At 44.2% G+C, this 20,742-nt stretch overlaps 1 protein-coding gene and 1 long non-coding RNA gene across 2 annotated transcripts in view; one reads left to right on the top strand and one right to left on the bottom strand.

Moving 5' to 3' along the window:
* The first annotated feature begins 7,976 nt into the window (after window positions 1-7,976).
* LOC111184508 (uncharacterized) lies at window positions 7,977-9,882 on the top strand. Its single transcript, XR_002647284.3, has 3 exons — window positions 7,977-8,947; window positions 9,253-9,360; window positions 9,616-9,882. It is a non-coding gene; the product is annotated as an uncharacterized LOC111184508 (long non-coding RNA).
* BLVRA (biliverdin reductase A) overlaps window positions 9,754-20,742 on the bottom strand; it is a 55,306-nt gene continuing 44,317 nt past the window's right edge. Inside the window, exons 6-8 of the mRNA XM_022593069.3 lie at window positions 15,669-15,776; window positions 13,444-13,615; window positions 9,754-10,120 (exon numbers count right to left, since the gene is read on the bottom strand). Coding sequence (XP_022448777.1) covers window positions 9,862-10,120; window positions 13,444-13,615; window positions 15,669-15,776 — 539 coding nt within the window. The 3' untranslated portion in view covers window positions 9,754-9,861. The remainder of the gene's footprint in view (window positions 10,121-13,443; window positions 13,616-15,668; window positions 15,777-20,742) is intronic.

Below are 20,742 nucleotides of genomic sequence, written 5' to 3'. Positions count from 1 at the left end.
TTTCCCTGGTAACCGATGAGCCAAAATGAGGTCGATTTGCTTTATAAATGGTAGCCTCCTTACCGCCCAAATAGCGAGGATTGCTTTTATGTCCTGCCAGTGGGGAATTCCTTTATGACCGTTTGCTTCAGATGAGTGAGATTACCCTGTCCTAGAAGACACTGATGTCTGTCGTTGTCTCCTGGCTCTTTCTTCAGCCTTGTGGTTGGGCAGTGAAGAGGTTTGCAGGGCTGTGGGTCAGAGCCCAACACCAGGGAACAGGGTAGGGAGGAAGAGAGAGTGGCTGCTTAATGAGGTCAGAGTTTCTTTTTGGGATGGTTTGGAACTGGATAAAGGTGATGGTTGCCCAACATTGCAAATGTACTTAATGCCCCTGAACCATACACTTTAAAGTGGTTAAAATGGTAGGCTAATTTCAACATCAGTAACCTTCTCGACAGCAGACAGGAGAAAGATAGGTGGATGGCGACAAAGACCGGAGGGAAGTTTTCTACCATTGTCATTTCTTATACTTGGGTTTTCTGGAACTTCAACCAACCCATTCTTCTCAGCCTGCCTGTATGTCACATTGGTTTCAGTATTTTGATGAGCTAGTTAATTAGGAGCACCACCTTTTTGTTATCCCAGAAAAACAATTCATGTTCTGGCAGCCTGGAGAAGCAGCTCAGTCTGCAGACAAGATGCAACGGGAAAATGAGCTGATGCCTCTGCAGGTCAGTTAACCAGCACAAAATTGCTCTGTGCTGAGGCAGAGAAAGACCTGCCAAGTGGAATTGCCCTGCAGCACTTTTTCCCCACCTCATCCCTTGGGACGCAGAAAAGCAGGAAGTGAGTTCAGCACCATCTTGCTGTAAATGCAGATTTCATCACTGGAGTCCCGTGGCTTTCTCCTTTTTTCCAGCTGTCAAACCGAAGGGAGACCAACCTCCTGTGCACTCTTCCTAGGCATCATCCCCTCACCAAGCAACCCGCCCATCCCCCCTCCTTGCCCAGCATTTCATTAACTGCTTGCGATGAATTCCAGCTTCTCCCACGTCCAAGGTAGTTAGCTCAGGAAGTCTGCTCTTGAGTTGCTTACGCACCTGTGTCCCCTCCGTCCACCCCTGACCCCAGCCTCCATCTGGAGACACTTTTACAGGCGGGGGCACCGTGCGTATATAGCTGGTGGCGGGCTGCCCTTCCGGGTCCTTTGCTCCCCTTGGGCTTCGAGAAGTTCATCCATTCAACTCGGCTCTGTCTGGTCCTTCCTTTGAGGCTAAAGCTTCTTCAGAGAATTTTCTTGTACTCCCTTTACTCAAGGATGAGGTTACCCACACCCTAATCCAGACAAGCGTCTCAGTTGTAAGTTTTTAGTTTTTCCTGGAAATCTGAGTCAAGTGTCCTGCTGTGAACAGGAGGCCAGGGTCGCTGGAAAGCCTAGACGCCTGTAACATCATCCCTCAGTCTCTGAGCTGCTGAAAGCTGGTCTTCCAGCCCATGGCAGCACAGACAGTGATTTTGAAAAGTGACGAGGCTAGTTAGGCTGCAAACTGGAGGTGGGTCAGCACGGGTCCCGGTATGTCTCTGGCGCCCCCAAGTGGAAAGAATGAGGTGTAGAATGACTACCTTGCAAAGAAAGTACCCTAAGAGGATTCTTGGCCCTGGCGCTGCCTCTGGCTGTGGTTCCCATACAGGGTACAGGTGGGCACCGCCATGGGAGCCTTCCATCCGTGTGAAGAAATATGCCAGGAGTTCGGGAAGGGAAGTACAAGGCTTGGGAAGTGAATACTTTCTGACGTGCTTTTCTGTGGCCATGCCCTCATTTGAAGCGACTCTGCTTTTTTTTTTTTTTTTAACTAAAATGTTTTTTAATGGGACCAGAGATATGGTTACATTATGTAGTCTGACTCAAAAAACCCTTAGGTGATCAGGAGTTGGAAGGTTACAAAATAATGAGGGTAACACTGGGGACAGGAGGAAAGCTGCTTCAGAACCTCAGGAGCCAGGCTAATACGGCCTCTCCCTGCAATGCTGTCTGTGCTCACCCCTGGAGTCCATCTTGCCAGGACCAAAGCCACCTCTGTCCCCACCACCCGGCCCCCTCGGAAGCCCTCACGGTCCCCCGCCTCGGCTGCGGTAGCCGCCCGGATCATAGCCTCCTCTGCGACCACGACGAGCATCTCCATAGTTACCCCCCATGTGAGAGCCTCCTGGTGGCCCTCCTGGGCCGTCTGGTTTAGAGGCCTTGCACTGGTGGCAGTCATTCCTCCAAGAGAAGTTCACATTCTCACACGTAGGATCAGGACCCTTCCAGTCCCCTGCTCGCCGCTGTCCGCCACTGCCGCAAATGGGGAATCCTCGGCCACTGTCACCACCTCCGTAGCCTCCACGGCCTGTGGGTCCTCCTCGCCCTCGGCCTGCACGACCATTGTCACCACCGCGATTGAGGTCTGCTTGCCGGGCAGCAGATGAGACCTGGATAGGATCCCCAGAGAATTCTTCACCATCAAACCAGTCTGTAGCTGCTTTAGCGGTAGGTGGGTCATCAGATGATACTGTGCTATGTGGCTGCTTCCCACGAGCTACCTACTTAACATTTGGTAGTGTGTATACGTCCACGCCACTCTCTCACTTCATCCCAGCTTACCCTTCCCCCTCCCTGTGTCCTCAAGTCCATTCTCTACATCTGCATCTCTATTCCTCTCCTGCCCCTGGGTTCATCAGAACCTTTTTTTTTTTTTTTTTAGATTCCATATATGTGTGTGTTGGCATATGGTATTCATTTTTCTTGCAGCCGCATAGCACAGGGAGATCAGCTCGGTGCTTTGTGACCACCTAGAGGGATGGGATAGGGAGGGTGGGAGGGAGACTCAAGAGGTAGGGGATATGGGGATGTGTGTATACGTATAGCTGATTCACTCTGTTATACGGCAGCAACTAACACACCATTGTAAAGCAATTCTACTCCAACGAAGATGTTAAAAAAAGAAAGTGATACTGTTGCCTCTCCCTTCAGCTTGCCTGTTTCCCTGTCTGTACAGATTAATCGTGGGCTGTCCCATCTTCTTGTGTGCCTTAATGATCCCAGTCTGCTTGAAGTAATTGGCTACAGACTCAGTCGTAGCATTCTCGCCCAGGCCTTGCACGAAGATGGTTGGCCAGGGTCAGTCCTCCATGAGTTGGCGGTCACTACAACTGCAGCAGTGGTGGCCATGAGCCCAGAGGTCGTGGAAAGTGACTCTGCGTTCTTGCCTAACTTTTCCTCCTACCTCTAGAAAGCCTGAACTTTCTAGATCCCCAGATAAAGAAAAAAGCCCTTTACCTCCTGGGCCCAAGTTGCAGCCTCTTGACATCTGACCGCCACTGCTTCTCCTGGAAGCTGCACAAGCTCATTCTTTCAGAGACCCCCTATATTCTCCATAGAAATTCCCCAAGTAATCTTTATAGGAAGGTCAGTTCTGTTGATCAAGATTCATCAGGAAAGAGTGATCTTGGGGCCTCCTCCTCTTTATGGAAGACTTCATTTTATGGTCCAGTGTCTTGGTCCTGTGTCTGTACAAGAATGCAGCTGTCATTATGTGAAGGCTTCTTTCTCTCCAAGGGGATAGCCCCTCCTGCAGTCACCTGCCTGGGGAGAAACATGGACCCCAACCCCTCTCTCCTCAGGGCCCATCAGCCTGAGATGCAGATCGACTCATGTTACTTTCTTGCTGAAAACCTTCATGCAAGGACTCTGAAGATGATCTGGTCCTACCCCTTCTTTTAAGATGAAGCAGAACCCCAGAGACATGGACTTTTTTTTTTTTTTTTTTAACCGAGGTCAACCCCTTTTAGCAGAGTGCCTAGGGGCTGCAGCCAGCCTCCTGGCAATCTCCTGAGCTTCCATCCCCTCTGGCCCTGGAGTCTTCCAGGCTCAGCCCCTTCCTGCCTTTCGGCCTTATTTCCTACCCTGCTCCTCTGTGCTGTCAAATCCCTGACGTTGCTTATTTTCCTCCTTCCTTATTTGGCTCAACCCAGATGCCACTTTCTCCCAGAATTCCCACGCAGAAGTGCTCCCTCCTTCCTGGGGTCCCTTGGCTTCAGGCGATGCCTGTCCTAGGACATCAAACCCTCCAGCTGGTGTGAGCCATTCCCCAGTAAGCCGTCAGCATCCAGAGGCAGGGGCCAAGTCTTCATCACTCCAGTCTCCCTGGAGCCCAGCACCAGCAGTGCACACACAGCGTAGGTCTCTCAGATGTTAGCAGAACACAAACGGATGAATCTTTGACACATACTGGAACCAGGAACAGTTACAATGAAACTTGGGAAGTGTGTTCTGTTTGCTCACTGTGCTTTCCAGACTCTGTATTTTGGACTTTATGACAGTGGCTATACCCTTCACCTTGACATGAATGGGCACCTGGGGGCACTAAACAGAAAAGTGCAGCCAGAGGGGCCTGAGCTCAATGCTGTGCTCCCCCATCCAGAATGGGGGTTGGCAAACTTTTGCTGTAAAGGGCCAGATGGTAAATGCTTCCGACTTTATGGGCCATACAGCTACTCTGTCACGATTCAACTCTGCTGCAGTGTGAAAGCAACCATATGTACTATGTCACTGAACGTGAGTGTGTCCCAATAAAACTTTACACAAGGAGGCCGTGAGCCCCAAACCTGGCCTGCAGGCTGTACTTTGATGACTCCAGACTTAAGTGAGGGAACCTGGCCACGTGGCTTAAATTCTGAATCTGTTTCATCATTTGTTTTTTTTTTTTTTTTTAAAAAAAGTGGAGTGGAAAGTGCTTCCATGCGTATGGCCTTGTATGGGAATGATAGAGTAAGTAGACTAGGGTAGGTGAGCCCTGGGCACCAGGTCTGGAGCATGTTGCTTGCTTTTTTCTTTGTCTCTTCTTTCATCTTTTAGGTGTCCAAAGTCTTCCGCTAATGTTCAGCAGGTGCTCTGTGGGAACTGTTCCACTTGTAGAGGAATTCTTGGTGTACTTGTGAGGAGCGATAAATTCCGCGTCCTCCTATTCCGCCATCCTGACACCCCCCTCACCCCCCATCTGCTTGCTTAATAGTAATTCATATGATCTTTTCAAGTCGGCCAAAGACTTCCTAAATGTTAGCTCTTTCTCACTCCACAACTTAAAATAGCTAGGCTTAAAGCCAATTGGAATGAACAAAAAAGGAATTTCAGGTGCCTGAACCTGTTCCATCCAGGGGCAGTACTGGCTGGACACAGGCTTTGCACATGCTGTTCCTTCTGTCTGGAATGCCCTTCCCTCCCCTCCCTCACCTGCCTGCACCTGCAGCAAGTCCTTCTCAACCTCCAGGGTTCAGCACATTCTTTTGGGAAGCCTTCCCTGATTTCTTGCCTAGAAAATCTTCTCCCTACACAAGCTTTTAAATCCTCTTTGTGGCATCCTTCATAGTTGTGCTTTAACATTTATTAGTTGAATAGTGTTTTCTTCCTTACTAGTCTACAAGCTGAGAGAATTGGGCGTGCCCAGGAATCACCAGGCCACCTTATTAAAATGCGGGTTCTGGTTTAGCAGGTCTGGGGCGGGCCTGAGGATCTGCATGCCTAAGAAGCCCCCAGGCTGTACCAAAGCCAAGGCTGCCAGTCAGCACACCACACCTTGAGTGTTAAGAGGTCCAAGAGAGCTAAACCCTTATTCCCTTCTTTCCCGCTTCAATTCCCATTCATGACTTTTGCAGAGAGGTTTGTTTATTTTTTCCCCTTTAACCCATCAACCTAGGTCCCCAAGGCTGTGCATTCCATTAGAGTCCCCTCCCCTATAACCCCCAACCTCCAGCGTCACCACTACTAGTGCACGGGCTTATCAAGGAATTTCCCCCCAAATAGCTTTCTCTTGAAGACATCTAGTGTCATTGGCTAAAATATTATTATTTTTTTTCCACTCGATTCCTTCAGGCAGAAGACCATAAGGCAGTCACGCATTGCTGGGATTTCAGCAAGAAACATTTCCCTTTTCTCCTCAATTTTGGGGACCAATTAAGCTATAGATGCAGGTGAGAGATGAGCTTTTTTCAAAAAAAGAATCAGTTTTATTCCAATAAAGCTGATTGGGGAATGTGGTTGGGATCTACAGCCAAAGAGGTTTGCTAATCTGTCCTCTCAGAGTAACTTAATTCTTCTTCAAAGCTGCAGGCCACCCCATTGCAAAGGAAGTTTCTATCCCAGCCACCTTCTTGTAGGCAAGTGGAGAACTCAGGTGCATTGGGGGGCGGCTGGGCTCTGCTGGACTTCGCTGCCTCATCTCTCCTGCAGCTTTCTAGGGCAGGTTACTACGGGAGAAGTAGGTGAGGGGCCGAGAGGGGTCAAGGGCACTATGTAAGTTACCTTCCTCCTAGAGGGACCCCAACACTTACAAGCATTAGTACAGTGGGAGAGAGGGCTTTTTCCTTCCTGTTGAACAGAAAGCCTACTTTGTTCGGAAATCTTAGCCCTCAAAACGTCTTCTCACTAGACCTTCCAAGGAAGTCCAGGTAGCCTTAAGGCAAGGGAGCAAAGGAGGGTCACCATCTTTTGGGTACTTTGACTAAACGGCTCAGGGATTGCTGTGGCTTTTTTTTTTTTGTAGGAATATATCGTAGTTTTATCTTTTTAGTTTATTTTAAAAATAATTCTTAATTTTTATACTTTAAAAGCTACTTTCCATGTACACCTATTAAAAAATATTGGCTATATTCCATTTGTACAATACCCCTTGAGCCTACTTACACCCAATAGTTTGTACCTCCCCCTCCCCCATACTTCCAGCCCCTCCCCTTACCACTGGTTACCACTAGTTTTTTTTTAATTCTTTATTTAGTTTTTTTTAAATTCTTATTTATTTAGTTAGTTGTGGCTTGCCAGCTCCTTAGTTGTAGCAGGTGGGCTCCTTATTGCGGCTTGCCGGCTCCTTAGTTGCGGCACGCGAACTCTTAGTTGCAGCATGCACGTGGAATCTAGTTCCCTGACCAGGGATCGAACCCGGGCCCCCTGCATTGGGAGCACGGAGTCCTATCCACTGCACCTCCAGGGAAATCCCACCACTTTTTTTTTTTTTTTTTTTGGCCGGGACTTGAGTCTTGCTGGGATCTTGGTTCCCCGAGCAGGGATTGAACCTGGGCCCTACACAGTGAAAGTGTGGAGTCCTAACCACTGGACTGCCAGGGAATTCCCTAGTTTGTTCTCTATACCTGTGAGTCTGCTTCTTTTGTTATATTCACTAGTTTGTTGTATTTTCCGATTCTACTCGTGGCTCCTTCTTTGAAAAGTTGTGATTAGGGGTGGGGCATGGCCTTCAGAGGAAGGAGTATTTGGGAAACGCGTCAGTGGGGGGTCAGCCAGGATGCTTCCAGCTGCCCCAGAGGAAGGTGAGGGCAGCTGTAAGCAGAAGAGGAAGAGGCTTCTGCTCCCTCTTCTCTCCCAGCTGTTTTCTCCCGTCTCCTCTTCCTTCTCCCTTTGCAATTCCTACGAATTAGTAAACTTAATGTTTTCATTTTGGATCTCTTGACCAAACAGAAAACAGGCTTGAGGTGAGCAGTTAACAGTGTCAATTAGTAATCCCACAGCCCGTGACGAAGACTCTCTCCCGGACCACATTTAGTCTGGCTTCTCTGAGCCCTGTGCTCAGCTAGGCCTCGACCTTTGGGCTTCCCCGTCTGTCTTTGCATCACCCAGTTTTAGCAAAACTTCTAAGTCCCTCAGTATCTGATCAAGTTCCTCATCTCTCACACCTTGGTGTCTAATCGTGCCAGCTGCCTTCAGCAAGAATCTCGTCAAGTCGGTGTAGCCAGAATCCCCCTCACCCCTGATGTTTTCCCCTCAGTAATTTTCCATCCACCGACCCCTAAGCCCGCTCCTCGGCTATGAATTGCCACGGGCCATGCTGTGTGCAGAACTGAGCCCAGTCCTATACCAAGGTCTCTCTTCCCCTTTTGCAATTGTCCTGAATAAAATCTGCTTATACCACTTGACTGTCCAGTTCTGGTTTTCTTTGACATCCACCCTACATTTTTAAAAAATAAATTTATTTTATTTATTTTTGGCTATGTTGCTGCATGCGGGCTTTCTCTAGTTGCGGCAAGTGGGGGCTACTCTTTGTTGTGGTGTGTGGGCTTCTCATCGTGGTGGCTTCTCTTGTTGCGGAGCACGGGCTCTAGATGCGCAGGCTTCAGTAGTTGTGGCTCATGGGCTCAGTAGTTGTGGCTCGCAGGCTCAGTAGTTGTGGCTCATGGGCTCTAGAGTGCAGGCTCAGTAGTTGTGGTGCACAGGCTTAGTTGCTCCGCGGCACGTGGGATCTTCCCAGGCCAGGTATCGAACTTCTTAACCAAGACACCACCAGGGAAGCCCCACCCTACTTCTAATATCAAATAGGGCCAATATTTTGAAACAGCAGTTATCAAGCCCAAATGGGAGAGACTATTGCACTCTATTTTAATCATTGAATATGTAACATTTATCTCATGCTGGATACTGTAGAACATACAAAAACATAGAGCATACAATATTTCCTGGCCTTGAGGGACACTTGATGTGATAATAAAACAAGAGAATGAATGGACCAATATTTATTACAAATTATTTTACATGGCGAATGAAAGAATAACCTTATGGATTTTTTTTCAGGTTTAATATACTTGCCTGCTTTACTAGGAGATACTCTGGTGATGGAATAATAGAAACAGAGGTAGAGAACGGAGTTTGCTTCCATCTCATGGTTTCCAAACTAGTTAGGCCTCATAATAGCAAGTGAGGAGCAGGGAAAAAACCAAGAGGGAGACATTTACAGAAGCAAGAAATCTAACCCAAGCTCAGAAGAAGATGCAACAGGACCACCAGTGAAACGAAAGGGCAGCTTCCTGGGACTCAAGCAGATTGGACCAGACATGAACCACGAGTCCAGACAAGCACAAGACCCCAAGTGCAAACACACGTGGCTTCCCTGGCTGTCTCCTGGGTCTCTGGTCTCCTCTCCAGGTAGCCTTCTGAGTGCTCTACCTAAATCAGAAACATGACCACGCAGCCCACGCCCCCGGCACGTTAAACAACACCCTTTGGTGCCTCTGCACAGCCTGATAAACAACATCCCAGCTCTTCACCTGGCCTTCAAGGGCCCCCACCGTCAGATCTGCCTCTCTGGGACTCCCCACTCCAGACCCAGTGCTTCAGCGACACTGTCCCAGGGCACTGGCCAGGCTGCTTCTTACTTCTCTCTGTTCATACTGCCCCTCTGCCAGGGAAGCCCTTCTTTGACCTTCACACAGCTATCTCTTCATCATCAGGACCTGGTTTGCACATCTTCCCTGAACCCTTCTCCGGATGGCCAGGGACAGCCTGAACCTCCAACGTTACAATGACCAGTTTGTGTGACTTGCTTCCCTTCTGACACTGTGAGTTACTGAGGGCAGCGGCTATGTTTTTAGGATCCCCAGCACCGGGCACGGTCGTCCAGTGAGAGTCTGTGGAGGGGGAAATAAAATTCTTTAAGGCGGCAGGAAGGAGGCTTCCAGGCACTGTTTTGCAGTGATTTAGCGCATGAGTGGGGTTTAAAGGCTGGTTCTGCCATTTACTAGCTGGGTAACTTCAAACAAGATTTTTTCAATACACTAAGGAAAACAAGCCTGGTAATAATACTCATCCGGCAGGGCCGTTGGGAAGAATGAATGAAACTGGACATCTAAAGCATCCCGTGCCACTCCACCAAGGTTGGTTCTTTTTTCATCCCTACCACGTGTGCCCCTACCCAAGTATCACTCCCAACACGGCTCGTGACAATAAGCGAATCCTGTTTACCCAAGACACGTTTAATGGTAAGAACAGACATGAAGGTCAACTCTTGATAAAAATCAGGCTCAGGTCTCGTCTGGGCAGGGCCGTGTTGCCCCCTCCCTTCACTTCTTCGGGCGGCAGTGTTTCTGGATCTCTCCCGCCAGCCATAGGCAGTGCAGGATACGTTTCTTCTCGGCAGCCAGCTCCTCTCCAGAGAACTGGCCCAGGAGTTTCTGGACAAATATATTTTGATCCTTCAGGAAAATATTCTTATTGACGCCTACGTTGGGCATATTCTCCAGGGACCCAGACTTGAAATGGAAGCTTAAATGTCTGTTTCGCTTTAGGCCAGGCGCCTTCTCTTCAGTCCACGTCAACGGGCTGTGGAAGCAAGAGGCCCAGGATTAGTTTCATAGGGGCGCGCGGATGCGGGCTGGCACCTGAGTGCCCAGTGCCAGGTCCTCGTTTTGTGCCCGTTTTCCCTGCAGCTGCTGCATCCCAACCTCCACCAGCCTCCCAGACGCCACGGGTGACTGTTGGCAACTTTACTGCCCAAAGGTCCTTTGTTCAATTTTGCCACCAGGCAGGGGAGTTCAAAGATTCTGGTGTATCAGTTTGTTATTTAGGAGTTTTTACCCTGAATCTCACCGGATCCTTCTGGAGGATCCAGACCTGAGATCCTGTACAAACTGTTGTTTCCAAGTGTATGTGCATTTTTAAGGGAAAGAATTCTTAGCGTTCTTTCATCACATTTTCCAAGAGGTCTATGACTCCAGGCACATGCCAAGACCAGATGCTGCCTGCCCACTCACAAAGCACGTTTCCATTTCACATTTGCCCCTCAGGCCAAGGTCAGTACTCACAAAAATCTACAATTCAAATAGGACAGACCCCGCTCTTCTAAAGTTTCTTCTTTTTCTGGATTTATCTTTTCTGTCTTTAGATAAAAGCTGTGTTATCTGCTTAATGAAAAAGAGAAACCTAAGCAGATTCGATCTAAAGTTAGAAGCTTCACTGAATAATGTGACAGGAAAAATATAAAATCTGCTCTTCAAAAATATATTCTAAAAACAATACAGCACTGATTTAAAGACTTTCAATGGAAAAAATCAATAATTCTTTTGCCTAAATAATCTTCAGTTTGAGACAGTCCTTTCAAATATTTGCCTATATGTATATGGAATATAAATCCTAAAGTATAACTAACTTTTAATTATGTTTATTTTAAAATATTTATGATCCTACAGATACTGCTATTATTATTTTTAGCTGCATATCATGGGGACAACTGATTATATAATTCATTCAATATTTCATTATTGCCAAATATTCAAGCTCTTCCCAACTTTAATATGGATAACCTCCATTCAACCTCTTTACACATATACACATATAGAGTTTTCTTTCTTCTGGGAACGAAGTCTCAGGAATGAGAGGACTTGCTCTGGCTACTTCTCTTTGCTTTCCCCTCCTTCTTCTTATACTGCAGGGAGAGTCAGCGTCAAGGACAGGCAATCTGGTTGGGCTGCCATGCTAAGTAATGGAGTTTTCAGGGCGAATAGGGAAAGGGTTCAATGCCGGGCAGGCATCAGGGTCCCTGGCCTTCTCGTCTCCATTCCTCGGATTCCCTCTTCCTCTCCCTGTGGGCTGCAGTGGGGCAGGCCCGGCGTGGGCAGGCTAGATCAGCGTGGCTAAGGAACGAAGGGGAACTACCTTTAGTTTGTTTGTTCTCCGCCTCTAGAGGCACGGGCCATAATACGGCTAACGGTGTGAGTGCGCAGTTGCAAGAAAGGGGCCCAAGCAGGTCACTTAAGATTGTTTTGGGTGCTGTAGGAAGCTCAGGGGTACCTCCAACCTGGGTAAAGGCCTCCCCTTCAGCCAATCAGCTCACCCAGACCTACATTAGAGTGTGGGGTGAGTGTTTAAGAGGAAAAGATCTGAAGTACATAAAAGGGGAGCCATCAGGAGAGATGTGGACAGAATAACTTCCTCATCTTGTGGTCCTAAAAACTTAAAGTATTTGCCCTGGAGGGCGAGGGCATGGGGGGTAGGGCACGCCTGGCTCTGGCACCACTCCTACCAACTGGCTTCAACAGGAGGCCTGAAACGTGTACCTCTTCTATATAGATTTGGGTTGAAAAGGTGTTCTAATGCTTTTTTTTTTTTATTTTTTTTTACAAAGTTTGAAAACTGCTGGTAAAATGGGAAGAACACGGGCTTGGGAGTAAACTGCACTGGGTTTTCCTGGATAATCTGGGACCTGAGGCTAATGATACCCAACCTCGTGGACAGGTGAGGACTACAGGACGAATTAAAGACAAGGCCTGGCATGTTTTCAGTACGATTCCCTTCTCGTGCCCTTCCTGTGCATTTCTGTGGAGGTGTGACCATCTGGGGACCAGAGACAGGCTGCCTGAGCGCGATTCTCACACAATCACTTGTTAGCTGTGTGCCCTTAGCAAGTTTCTTAACCTCTCTGAGCCTCATAGTTTCCTAGGTGATCATAATAATAATCATAATAACGCCCACTCCGGAGAGTTGGTATAAAGATTATATGAGAAAATCCTTATAAAAGGACTAGGCCCTGGCACATGGTAGGAACTCAGGAAACGTTAGCAAATACTAGTACAACCGGGATTCAAGCAGTGATCCTGGTCTTGCTGGTCCTTTTATTGTGACCTTTCAAGGTCATGTCTGCCCTCCTCCCCATCCTCTGCTGAGGTTCTGCTCTGTTCCACTAGGTTGTTGGAAGGCAGCTCTAACTTAAGAAACTGTGTGGGCAAATGACTTACAGAGGCTCCTTATGTTTAAAAAGACTTGGTATGAGGCATTTTATCTTCAAGGGTGTTTGCTGGTGAAAGATCTACATTTACTGTCAGATGGGACTCATCATTATCTCAGCCTCCCAGATGGATCAGTAGAGGACTTGGTTTCGAAAAATAATACTGGAAAGATGTTCAAGTAGAATCTGCAAGCGTATTATTTCTGGGATTGCATTTTTCGTCATTAGGGGACTGATGGCCACTTACAGAAGATGCTGGGAATCAGGGTATCACCATTACCCACCTAGAAGAATTATCAGGGTGTGTCATGATCCAGGATCACACGGAGGCTTTAGCAATGGAGGAACCAACAGACCCCACCTCAGTGTGATCTTATATTTGACACGAACATCTTTGGGTCTCTGGGCCATTTTAAAGTCTCTTGAACATTTTTAAATAATTAAAAAAAAGACTTGGTATGAAAAAGAAAGAATCAACATTTTGGCAACATTATGACGTATGATGTGGTGATAAAGCTGAGAAATAGTTGGGCGTGTGATAAGCCAGCAGACTACAATGTTAACGGCAGGATCTAGGTAGCTGGATGGATGCTCACTGCAAAATTCTTTCAACTCACCAATGCCTGCATCTTTCACCATAAAATGTTGGAAACAATTCAGGTCATAGAACTGGATACTGCTCACTTGTGTGGCTTAGACAACCTGCTCAAATCTGTAAGCTTCTCTTAACCTTACGGGGCTGCTGGGAGGATGGCATGAGGCAGCATAAGTGAAATCCCAGCACCTGTTCCACTGGCATAAGCAGACGGCCCTTCTGGAGTCGAAGGTGTGGGTCTAGGCCCCTGGGTCTCCCATGTTCTCCCTTGTGAACACACGAGGATGTCCTTATGTTGCCTTCTCCTTGCAGCTTCTCATGACCTACCTTTTGTTCTCCGTCTCCAAGCACACGGTCATCTTCATATACTGATCTTCTTTTCTCTCTTCCAAAGTGGCGGACACGAGAGAAAGCTCCCCAAAGAGGGAGACCAGCCAGGTCAGGCGAGAGATGCCGCTGAATGCAGGGAAGCCAAACCGTTCTTCTTCCAGCGGGCTAGCTGTGGGGAATCACAGACATGGCGGGGACTGGAGGGGCGGGGCTGACAGCTGGGGGGCATGGGGGATGTGACAGGGAGCGAACAGATGTGGCTGGGTGATCAGGACACACAACCTACCTTGTGACGGGGCTGTGCAAGATGACTAATTCTGATGGAGACTTTCATAAAAACGTCTCCCTTTTTTCCTGTTTCTTAAATTCACTTTGTTGGTAAAATAAAATATTTCACTGGAAATTGCAGTCCATCTGGCCCACAGGGTAATAAAAATGTTTTAGGCTTCTAACGTGTGTGTGTGTGTGTGTGTATATGCACACACACACACATATGTAAACATATATCCCCTTCAGTCAGTGACTTAAAGAAGTAAAAGAATTAACGTATTTTAGTCCCTCAAGCCTATATTCCTATAAATACCATATAACTGTCTGTGTAAGTGATAAGGGAGTGAAGGAATTGTGATAGCTGTGGAGAAAACAGTAATTCCTATAAAGTAGTCAATATCAAGAAAACTGATACAGCGTTACGTGTTCCTCAGTCTTCATAATCTCGTGTACTACAGTATATTGCAACGAGTATCTGTACCAGAAATCTGGTCAAGATACTGCTCCCCTCTCATCCCAGCCTAAATTTTAAACATAACCTAGATTTATAAGACTTCATATCTGTTACACTGCTCTTCAAAGATTTCTTAAGACTTTGATATTGACTTAAAACAACTAATAATTATGAGTATGTTCTAAAGAAAACAAGCAAAGTAAATAAAAAGATAAAACAAAGATTGTAAGTTTCATAGACAACATGGTTTCAAATCACTAGGACCTAAGTATGAAACTTACAAAGGAAAGGCAGCTCCCTCTGGGCTGGTTCCTGTCTGCTCCTGTTCTTCGCAGAGGACCGAACAGCTGCTACAAGTCTGAGCTCCAATCTGTCTGCCTCCGCCACATAACTGTTGGGTCAACTTTGTGAAGCTACTCACTTCTCTGAGCTTCATTAAAAAAAAATCTGTATAATGGGGGTAATAAATACCCACTTTCTAGGATTATCATATGAATTAACATGAAATAATGTCACATACTTAGCCCAGTTCCTTGTGCAGATTAACGGTTATTATTGTCTCCACAACTCTCATTATATCATGATTTTAAAGGATGAAGATGGATTTTGTGCCATTCTATTTTTTTTTTTTTTTTTTTGGCTGCACCGCACGGCATGCAGGATCTTAGTTCCCCAAGCAGGGGTTGAGCCCATGCCCCCACCACAGTGGAAACTCGGAGTCCTAACCATTGTACCGCCAGGGAAGTCCCTGAAAATGGATTTTGAAATGAGATTCCACTACTGTATATTTTCTGGAAACTCACGAACAGATGAATGGTTTTACCACTTGACAATGTCGGTTTTGTTTCTGTAAAGAAAGCCCTCAGGAAAGGTGGCCCAGATGCCTTAGGGTGGAGACAAATCCAAGGAGTCCACCCAAAGGAGACTGCAGACCTTGAGGCTCCAGGCTGTTCATTTCCTTCTGCTAATGGAGGTGCTCAAAGAATGACCAACATAAAGTAAATAGCTGAATATATAGTAGATCAAATATCTTGGCCACAGCCAATGTCCTAATAACATGTTGGAGGAAGAAAGGGTCTATGCATATTCTATTTGCTCCACAGAGAAGTATAAACATGTTCTCTTCTCCAAGAACCTTCTCGGTCCTTTAGCAAAGAGAGCTTTCATTTTTAACCTCCTGTGGAAAAATAATCTCCAACTCATCAAGATTTCATGAGAGAAAATTCTACCTAATCGATTGGGCCAAAAGCATAAATGTGCTTGAGATTTCTAACACGTCTTCCCCAAGGCCCACTGAGCAATCAGATCTCATTTGAGGAAAGAAGAAAAATAGATTATTTTTATTGTCTGTGGGTGCGTGGGAAAATTAAATGGGCCCTCAGTCAGAACGTCTTTAGCAGAAATGAATCCAAGCTCACATCCTAGAGAGCTCAGAACCCAGTAACCCTCCACCAGCCTCACCAGTTACATATGACCTGTGATCCCACCAAGGGCTGACCTGTGAAGAGAAGCGACCCTTTCAGCAGGTCCTTCCCCACCACTTCTTTTTTCAGGAATGCAAACTCCTCCATCAAGAGTTCAACGTGCTCCTCATGCAAGACTTTCCCTGTCACGACAAGGATGAGGTTTAAAAAAAAAAAAAAAAGGCAGTCATCCTAAATCCTGTTAATTTCCTCGTATTTTTTTCATTTTTAAAAATTGAGAATGTATGTATAACTGAATCACTTGGCTGTACAACTGAAACTAACACAACATTGTAAATCAACTATACTTTGATAAAAAAATATATATATTAAAAAAAATTTTTTTAATTTGCTCAAAAATGCTATGTCCATGCTTTGGATTCAAGATGGCTGATTGAACACACACATTTATTTCCACTTTTATCAAAATCCTAATGAATTTTATGAAAAAGTTATTTAAAAATAAAATTGAGGGGTAATGGACAGATATAACTATATCTTTAAAGTGTACAATGTGCTGTTTTGACGTCCATATGCATCGTGGAATGATCATCAAGGTCAAGACACTTAACACATCCATCACCTGACAGTTCACTGTGTGTGTGTGATAAGAATGCTTAAGACCTACTCAGCAACTTTCAAGTATACAATTCCATATTATTAACTATAACAACCGTGTTGTACATTAGATCCTCGGAACTTCTTCTTCTTATAATTGAAAATTTGTACCCTTTGATCTATACTGCCCTATTTCCCCTTCCCCCAGCCCAAGGCAACTGCCATTCAAATCTCTGTTTCTATGAAACAGGCTTTTTTTTTTTTTTTTCTTTTTAGATTCCGCTCCAAGTGAAACCATACAGTATTTGTATTTCTCTGACTTATTTCACTTAGCATAATGCCCTCCAGGTTCATTCATGTTGTAGCAAATGGCAGGGTTTCCTTCTCTCACGGCTGAATAATATTCCACTGTATATATAAGCCACACTTCGTTATCCTTTTCATCTCTGGAAGAACATTTAGGTTGTTTCCATCTCTTGGTTATTGTGCATAATGCTGCGATGAGAATGGGTGTACATGTATCTCTTCAATATACTGATTTCAATTCCTCTGGGTATATACCCAGGAGTGGGACTGCTGAATCACGTGACAGTCCTATTTTTAACTTTTTGAAGACCCACCACAGTCTTTTCCATAGTGTCTGCACCAACTGATATTCTCACCAACAGTGCACCAGAGTTCTCTTTTCTCCGTATCCTCGCCAACACTTGTCTCTCGTCTTTTTGATGACAGCCAATTCTAACAGGTGTGAGGTGGTGTCTCTTGGTTTTGATCTGCATTTCCCTGATGATTAATGATGTTGAGCAACTTTTCACATATCTGTTGGCCATCTGCATGTCTTCTTTGGAAATATGTGTATTCAGTTCCTCTACCCATTTTCTAATGGGAGTATTTGCTTTTTGGCTATTAGTTTTCTGAGTTCTTTATACTTCGGATATTAACCCCTAATCAGATATACAGCTTGCAAATACTTTCCCTCTTCTGTAAAGTATCAATTTATTGATTGTTTCCTTTGCCGTGTGGAGGCTCTTTAGTTTGATGCAGACCTATTTGTTTATTTCAGCTTTCATTTCCTGTATGCTTGGTGTCTTACCCAAGAAATCACTGCCAAGACCAATGTCAAGAATTTTTCCCTGTGTTTTCTTCTAAGAGTTTTACAGTTTCAGGTAAGTCCCTTTGTTTTGAACAGCTCTATTTGTCCTTGATACATGTCAAGATCATTTTTGTGAATGGTGTAAGACAGGGGTCCAGTTTCATTCTTTTGCATGTGGCCATCCAGTTTTCCCAGAACCACTGATTGAAGACTATCCTTTTCCCACTGTGTGTTCCTGGTGTCAAAAATCAGCAGACTATATATGCATAGGTTTATGCCCTGCTCTTTATTCTGTTCCAATGATCTATGTGCCTGTTTTTATGTCAGTACCACACTGTTTGGATTACTACAGCTTTGTAATATAGGTTGAAATCAGGTGGTGTGATGCCTCTAGCTTTGTTTTTCATCTCAGGAATGCTTTTTTTTATTTAAAGTCTTTTGTGGTTCCATACAAATTTTGGGGTAGTTTTTTCTATTTCTGTGTAAAATGCCATTGGAATTTTGATATGGACTACACTGAATCTGTAGATTGCTTTGGGTAGTATAGACATTTTAACAATACCAGTCCTTCCAATTCAAGAACACAGGGTATCCATTATTCATGTCTTCCTGAATCTCTTTCATCAATGTCTTACAGTTTTCAGTGTACATGTCTTTCACCTCCTTTGTTAAATTTATTCCTAAGTATTTTATTGCTTTTGATGGTACTGTAAATGAGATTTCTTTCTCAATTTCTCTTTCAGATACTTTGTTGTTGGTATATAGAAATGCAACTGATTTCTGTATGGTAATTTTGTATTCTGTAACTTAACTGAATTTACTAGTTCTAACAATTTTCAGTGGAGTCTTCAGGGTTTTCTACATATAAGATCATGTCACCTGCAAAAAGACAATTTTAATTTTCTTTCTAATTTGGATGCCTTTTATTTATTATTCTTGCCTAATTACTCTGGCTTCAGCTTACAGTTTACTATGTTAAATAGCACACAGTGGTAATTATAGGCATCCTTGTCTTGTTCCTGATCTCACAGAAGAGGCTTTTAACTTTTCACTATTGATTATGATGTTAGCTGTGGGGTTCTCTGTATCATCTTTGTTATGTTGAGAAACATTCCTTCTACACCTAATCTGTTGAGAGATTTTATCACAAATGGATGTTGAACTATGTCAAGTGCTTTTTCTGCATCTATTGAGATGATCATATATTTATCTTTCATTTTGTTAATGTAGTATATCACATTTATTGATTTACATATGTTGAGCCATCTTTGCAACCCAGGGACGAATCCCACTAGATCATAGTGTATGATCCTTTTAATGTGCTCTTGAATTTAATGCAGATTTTTGCATCTATGTTCATCATGGATAGCAGCCTGTAATTTTCTTTTCTTGTAGTGTCTTTGTTTGGCTTGGTATCAGGGTAATGTTGGCCTCATAAAATGGGTTGGAAAGTGTTCCTTCCTCTTCAAGTTTTTGAAAGAGTTTGAGAAGGATTGTTATTAATTCTTCTTTAAATGTTTGGTAGAATTCATCTGTGAAGCCATCTGGATTTTATATGTTTGGAGGTTTTTGATGACTTATTCGATCTCCTAATCCCCTTGACTGTTATTGGTCTGCTCAGTTTTTCTTTTACTTCATGATTCAGTCATGGTAAGTTGTGTGTTTCTAGGAATTTATCCATTTCTCCTAAATTATCTAATCTGTTGGCATAAATTGTTCATAGTCTCTTATGGTTCTTTGTATTTCTGTGGTATCAGTTACAATGTCTCCTCCCTCATTTATAATTTTATTAATTTTGAGTCATTTCCCTTTTTTCTTGGTAAGTCTAGCTGAAGATTTGTCAATTTTATCTTTTCAAAAAGCCAACTTAGTTTCATTGATCTTTTCTACTGTCTTTCTAGTCTCTATTTCTGCTCTAATCTTTATTATTTCTCCCCATCAACTAAGTTTGTTCTTCGTTTTCTATTTCCTTGAGACGTAAAGTTAGGTTGTTTGAGTTCTTTCTTTTTTCTTAATGTAGGTGTTTATCACTGTAAACTACTCTCTTAGAAATGCTTTTGCTGAATCCCATCAATTTCTGTATTTGTGTTTCTATTTTCATTCACCTCAAAAATTTTAAAACATTTACCCTTGATCCATTGTTTTTTCAGAATGTGTTGTTTAATCCATATATAGGTGAATTTTCCAGCTTTCCTCCCATTATTGACTTCTAATTTTATACTATGTAGTCAGAAAAGATACTTAATAAGATTTTAATCTTATTAAATTTGTTTTCTGACCTAACATATGATGCGTCCTGGAGAATGTTCCATGTGCATTTGAGAAGAATGTGTGTTCTGTTGCTATTGGTTGGAATGTTCTATATACGTCTGTAAGGCAACTTGGTCTAAAGTGTAGTTCAAATTCATTAGTTCATAATGTATTTCTGTCTGGATAGTTTATCCACTGTTGAGAGCAGGGCATTGAAGTCCCCTACTATTATTGCATTGCTGCCTATTTTTATCTTCAGATCTGTTTAAGTACTCCAATATTGGGAGCATACATATTTACAATTTTTATATCCTCTGAAGGAATTGATCCCTTTATTATATAATGACCTTCTTTTTCTCTTGTTACAGCTTTTGACTTTAAGTCTGTTTTGTGTGATATGCTACACCTGCTCTCCTTTGGTTTCCATTTGCACAGAGTATTTTTCCATCCACATGGAATGTTTTTTCATCCCTCCACTTTTGGCCTATGAGTGTCCTTAAAGCGTGAGTCTTTTGTAGGCAGCATATAGTTGAGTCTTATTTATGAACTGAGCTACTCTTTGTCTTTTAATTGGAATATTTAAACTATTTACATCTAGAGTAATTATTGATAGGTAAGAACTTATTGCCATTTTGTTACCTGCTTTCTGATTGTTTTATAGTTCCTTTCTTCCTCTCACGGTCTTTCTTTTTATTTTTTTAAAATTATTTATTTTTGGCTGCACTGGGTTTTTGTTGCTGCGTGTGGGCTTTCTCTAGTGATGAGCAGGGGCTACTCTTTGTTGCAGTGCACAGGCTTCTCATTGCGGTGGCTTCTCTTGTTGTAGAGCACAGGCTCTAGATGCACGGGCTTCAGTAGTTGTGGCATGTGGGCTCAGTAGTTGTGGCTCACAGGCTCCAGAGCACAAGCTCAGTAGTTGTGGCACACGGGCTTAGATGCTCCGTGGCATGTGGGATCTTCCTGGACCAGGGCTTGAACCCGTGTTCCCTGCATTGGCAGGTGGATTCTCAACCACTGCACCACCAGGGAAGTCCCTCACTGTCTTTCTTTATGAGTTGATGGTTTTTGGTCGTGGTATCCTTTGATTCTTCTCTCTTTATCATTTTTTTCCTTGGTGGTACTAACAGTACCATGAGGCTTTCATAATACATTTTATAGTTATAACAGTCCATTTTAAGCTGACAGTAATGTAACTTCAATTGCATTTA

The sequence above is a fragment of the Delphinapterus leucas genome, chromosome 9, assembly GCF_059928025.1.
Source record: "Delphinapterus leucas isolate spDelLeu-1000000601 "Yukka" chromosome 9, BTC_Dleu_Yukka2, whole genome shotgun sequence".
Lineage (NCBI taxonomy): Eukaryota > Metazoa > Chordata > Mammalia > Artiodactyla > Monodontidae > Delphinapterus > Delphinapterus leucas.
The sequence above is the reverse complement of the archived record's forward strand: the minus strand, read 5'-3'. Positions and strand labels throughout refer to the sequence as shown.